General features: G+C 42.1%; 1 protein-coding gene across 1 annotated transcript; it reads left to right on the top strand.

Annotated features, from left to right (window-relative positions):
• The first annotated feature begins 599 nt into the window (after nt 1-599).
• Nucleotides 600-5,283, top strand: LOC121026423 (UHRF1-binding protein 1-like). The gene is made up of 4 exons (XM_040469284.1): nt 600-810; nt 1,119-1,259; nt 1,927-2,097; nt 2,779-5,283. The coding sequence occupies exons 1-4, from the start codon at nt 655-657 to the stop codon at nt 3,106-3,108; spliced, it is 798 nt and encodes a 265-aa protein (XP_040325218.1). The 5' UTR covers nt 600-654; the 3' UTR covers nt 3,109-5,283.
• Nucleotides 5,284-5,544: the final 261 nt, after the last annotated feature.

Here is a 5,544-nt window from a genome sequence, read left to right as displayed (position 1 = left end):
CACTATCTTTGCAGAGTCTGCTGGGCCTTTGAATATTTTATAGAAACCTAGTGTTTTCTTTCCATAGTTATACCTCCCCTCACACACAGCATTCAAATTCATGTAGTTTGTAGGCTATAAAAATATTTTCACATTTATTCTTTCTAACAGAATGGAGTTTATTTCCAGGTCCACTCTTTTTCTTTTATTTCACTCCTCAAAAAATCTCGTTAAAAAAGTACTGCATCATATAAAAGTTTCAAAATTTAAAAGCTATAAGTATAGGGGCACCTGGGCGGCTCAGTCGGTTAAGTGTCCAACTCTTGGTTTCAGCTCAGGTCATGATCTCACAGTTTCGTGAGTTCAAGCCCTGAGCCGGGCTCTGCACTGACAGTACACAGCCTGCTTGGGATTCTCTCTTTCCCTCTCTTTCTGCCCCCGCCCCACTCACACTGTCTCTGCCTCTCTCAAATTTATATATATATATATATATATATGAAAAGAGAAATAAAGAAAGAAACCATCCACAGTTCTAGCACCCAAAGAGAGACCTGTTAATAATCTTGTCTGATGTCTTCCAGCACAGAGTGTGCACAGACTCTCACATGATTCTGAACATTGGTCTGCCTCATTTGTTGTAGTGAGTATGGCTTTGCCGAGAAGGTGGTGGAGGGAATGTTCATCATCGTCAATTCCATCACCATCAAGATTCACTCCAAGGCCTTCCACGCTTCTTTTGAATTGTGGCAGCTCCAGGGCTACAGTGTCAACCCCAACTGGCAGCAGAGTGACCTCCGCCTCACCCGCATCACTGACCCCCGCCGAGGAGAGGTGACAACCCTAGTATTGCAAGAGAAGAGAATGGGGAGATCCAGAATAGGACTTCTTTTTAAAGGATACTGTTCCTGCTTTGGGGATTTCCTCAGATATTGCCCTTATTCCTGTGAACCCAAGAAGCCCTTCTGTCCAGTGTTACTGCTGCATCCTTTCCTCACTTAGGGATCTCTGCATTCTATTGGTGGGATCCCAACCGAGAATGGTGGGGGTTTCTGCTTTGCCAGTCTTTTCCCCCTTGGACTTCCTGCCTCTTGGTTAATTTCACCCACAGAATTAAGGAAGTTTACTCTCTCTCCTTCCAGGTTTTAACATTTAAAGAAATAACTTGGCAAACACTTCGGATTGAGGCAGATGCTACCGACAATGGTGATCAGGATCCAGTCACCACTCCATTGAGGCTTATTACCAACCAAGGCAGGATCCAAATAGCCCTCAAAAGAAGAGTGAGTATATTTTCTGCCCTCATGAAAACATCCATGTTTTATTCTCCTACACATCCTGGGAGTTGGTATTCTCTCTTGGAATGTTACTGGCTCTAGGAATGACAATTGAAAAGGACAGGCCTGGGGGCGCCTGGGTGGCGCAGTCGGTTAAGCGTCCGACTTCAGCCAGGTCACGATCTCGCGGTCCGGGAGTTCGAGCCCCGCGTCAGGCTCTGGGCTGATGGCTCAGAGCCTGGAGCCTGTTTCCGATTCTGTGTCTCCCTCTCTCTCTGCCCCTCCCCCATTCATGCTCTGTCTCTCTCTGTCCCCAAAATAAATAAACGTTGAAAAAAAAAATTTTTTTTGAAAAGGACAGGCCTGTAATTTAGTGTTGCACAGAACATTTCTGTGAACATTTCCACCTCCTTGTCATCTGTATTTTGGAAACCACAGTTTTTACCCATATACAGGGACATGGACCTAGGCACCTAGCAGTTCACTTTTCCTGCTTCTTGTTAATTGCAGAAAACATCAGTAGCTTTGTAAGAAATGGACTCTCCACAGTGGTTGTTGCTTTCCTTTCATGTTCTGGGGATTAAAAGCCATTTCTGAAATTAACTGGGCAAGAGTCACTTTGAGTTGGAATAATACAAGATGTTGAACTTCATGTTCTGTGTGGCTCCTTCAGACCAAAGATTGCAATGTGGTAGCCTCCAAGCTGATGTTCCTGTTGGATGATCTGCTCTGGGTGCTGACTGACTCACAGCTCAAGGCTATGATGAAGTATGCGGAGTCGCTGAGTGAGGCCATGGAGAAGTCAGCCCAGCAGAGGAAGAGCCTGGCCCCTGAACCTGTACAGGTTAGAGGCGTGGGGCTAGGGAGATGGTAGGCCAGACCTAATTCATATCAACATAGGTAGAGTCTAGACTTTATTAGGCTTATTTGGAGCATTTTTCATTTACTTCTAGATGTGCATAGGTTTTGTTTGTGTGTCTGATTTATTTATTTATTCTGTTCATTGGGTGCCTCCAGTGTGTTAGCTTATTACATAGTGCTGGCCACTGGAAAGGGAGAGTATAATAAACTTCTTGTTTTTGTCCTTGGAGCTTTCACTGTCTTAAAATACTTACTGTCAACAAGCTATTACAACATGATGTGTATAAAGGTAGACACTGTGCCATGAGAGCACAAAGAAGAGGCATCTAACTACACAGACTGAAGGGGGTCATTTAAGAAAGACTTCCTGTAGGAGGTGTTTTGGAATCAGTGAGCTAAGTCCTGGGGGGGGGGTCAAAGCTTGAGGGGCAATTCAAACTCAGAACAGAACTCTGACAATTACTACACTAATTATAATTAGGCTTTTTGCAGTTTGGGTTATTTAGGTGGGACAGACCTACGTGAGCTACCAGGTGAACACTTATGAAAGGGAAGAGTCATCTTGCTAAAATGTGGTTTTCTTCAGACTGAAATAAAGCTTAAGAAAGCCTGTGAGAAGCCTGCCTGGGTTTGGACTTCTTATTTTTCTCTCTGTCACATATAGATCACTCCACCTGCTCCCAGTGCCCAGCAGTCCTGGGCCCAGGCGTTTGGTGCCAGCCAAGGCAGCAGCAACAGCAGCAGCAGCCGCCTCAGCCAGTACTTTGAGAAATTTGATGTGAAAGAGTCCTCCTACCATCTGCTCATCTCCCGCCTGGACCTGCACATTTGTGACGATAGCCAGTCTCGGGAGCCAGGTACCCTGTTTGGCCTGAGCCTGGGCTGGGTGGTCCATCACTGCCTTCAGCTCTGGACAAAGCTTCGGGATGGAAGGCTCTTTTCAAGATGCCATGGAGTACTTTGGTTGGCTTCCCTTAATCAGGGCATTCCTTGAGCCTCAGCCTCTGTGGCATCTCTGTTTTTGTTGGTGTGAGGTAGTACTCTTTAGCCTTAAGTCAGCAGGACCACCTGCAATACTTAATAAAATACAGGTGCCATGCTATTCCTAGACCTCCCTAAGTCAGAATCTTCAAGGGTAGAGCTCAAGCATTGTACACTTTCTTTTCTCCCCAGTGTACCTTGGCCAATGCTGACCACTGATAGAAGCTATTAGGAAAGAAAATTCAAGTATAGGAAACCCCAGAATTTTCAGATTTTTGAGTCAATTTAAATAATTTTTATGTGTAAATGCCCTCTTCCCAAGCAGAGAGGTTATGTTGTATTCTTGTCATGCTTTTACATTCATTAGGGCCATTGGTATTACATACACATATATGTTTTATTCAAAATGAAAAAGGAATTGACTCATTTTGTCTTCATGAGTCTTGGGGAAATCACTTAGCCTCTTGCTTAACCTCTTTGAATTTCATCATTTGTGAACTTGAGTTGAATCATATCTTACTCGTTTACCTCATTGGTTGTTGTCAGGCTCAAATGAAATAATATACTGAATTGGAAGACCTTAATTATAGGCACATGCTCAGTATTATTATTCCTTTGCTGCCTCTTCCTTTAATACTCTGTCTGTATTTCCTTTATACTCCCCTTTGCACCAGCTCTTGGCTTTAGATGCTCTCATATGGTAGATTTTTCTTGTGCTGCGTATCCTTTCTGAAGGTTAATGTCTGCCTCTTTAATGACCCCTAGACTCAGTTTCCTTGGGGGAATTTACCTTTTCTTCCTGGGGCACCAAGCAGCATTATCTTTCTTGCTTTGCTGTTCTGTGGTGTTGAAGTGACTTCAGTCCCTGTCTACTCCCACTCTGAGAGAGCTGAGAGGAGCAGTGACAACATAAAGATTGCTTTTGCGACCACAAGAAATAAATTGCTCACTGGTTAGCCACCCACTTATTTTGGAAGTTCTTTGCTAAAACGATTATTGTTTTGTTTGGTTGTTTCTTCCAAGTGTTACTATAAAGGCTTTGGGTTTTTTCCTCTTGTTTTGTCTTGGATCTTTTCATAGGTCTTTATTAAGAGTGTGTTATTGAGAATTTGACCCTTTTGCTTGATGAGGAGTATTTAGCAGTGTCGTCTTCATGTGACAAGGTCCCATAACCCACACTAAGATGTAAATGACTACCCTCCCTTGCAGTTCTTATTTATTTATTTATTTATTTATTTATTTATTTATTTATTTATTTAGCTAAATTAATATATTTTCTGGAATTTAAGAACTTTTTGTATGAGATAGTTTTAGATAGGGAGAAAACTTCCAACCTGCCATACCCAGGTGTGATGTATGACTCTGTAAAGGAATAAGGAACAGTTCTTGTGAATTTGACTCTTCTCCTGGGATCTGGGGGGAAAAGGGAAGGGAGAACTAGGTGGCACAGAAAGCATTCTAAAGTTCTCTGGAATTGTTCTAATATGCAGCCACATATGACTACTGTTGGCTGATCCAAATTGAGATTGGTTGCAAGTGTAATTTCCACATGGGATTTTGAAGATGTAGTAGAATAAAAGAGTATAGAATACCTTGATAATTATTTTCATATTGGTTATATGTTGAGATGATAATATATTGATTATATTGGTTTAAGTTGTATGTATTGTTAAAATTAATTTCACCTTTTTAAAAAACTGTTTTCCATGTGGCTACTAGAAAATTTAAAATTATTTTTATGGCTCATGTTATATTTCTGTTGGATAGCATTGTTTTCAAACTCTCTGTCTAGTATGGTAGTCAATAGCCACGTGTGTCTGTTAAAATTAAAATAAAATAAAATGAAAAAATCAGCCCCTAATTTGCACCACCCGCATTTTAAGTACTCAGTGTAATCTACAGACCATAGAAGATATTCATCATCACAGAAAATTCTTTTGGACAGTGCTGCTCTAGAGGCTCCTTGCTACATCTACCTTCTTTTCTCATTAAGGGACATGATAGCCTGGGATGTTGGGCCCTTGAGTAACACACTTACCTATTCCGTGGCATTAAAGGTGAAATTATTGGAAACTGGGTGGGTCCTTGGGGACACCTTGGCTTGAGGTCGGGCAGCACTATCTCTTAAAATTCACAAAAGCAGGGCACCTGAGTGGCTCAGTTGGTTGAGAGTCCAACTTCAGCTCAGGTCATGATCTCACAGTTCGTGGGTTTGAGCCCCACATCAGGCTCTGTGCTGACAGCTCAGAGCCTGAAGCCTGCTTCAGATTCTGTGTCTCCCTCTCTCTCTGCCCCTCCCCCACTCCACTCTGTCCCCCCCCCCCCCTCAAAATAAATAAACATTAAAAAAATTCAGAGAAGAGCTTAGTGGTTGATGGAGAAAAGAGTGTCACCGCTTTTTGTTTTATTTTATTTTATTTTATTTTATTTTATTTTATTTTATTTTATT

Source organism: Herpailurus yagouaroundi, unplaced genomic scaffold, assembly GCF_014898765.1.
Source record: "Herpailurus yagouaroundi ecotype Mexico unplaced genomic scaffold, PumYag 98623, whole genome shotgun sequence".
Classification (NCBI taxonomy): Eukaryota; Metazoa; Chordata; class Mammalia; order Carnivora; family Felidae; genus Herpailurus; species Herpailurus yagouaroundi.
This window is presented reverse-complemented; position numbering and strand designations above follow the sequence as displayed.

Bases quoted from the DNA above. Each gene is read 5' to 3' on its own strand.
- LOC121026423 (XM_040469284.1), top strand. From the start codon at position 655: ATGTTCATCATCGTCAATTCCATCACCATCAAGATTCACTCCAAGGCC. The intron at 811-1,118 runs GTGACAACCCTA...CTCTCCTTCCAG, and splicing joins CTGACCCCCGCCGAGGAGAG to GTTTTAACATTTAAAGAAAT. The intron at 1,260-1,926 runs GTGAGTATATTT...TGGCTCCTTCAG, and splicing joins AAATAGCCCTCAAAAGAAGA to ACCAAAGATTGCAATGTGGT.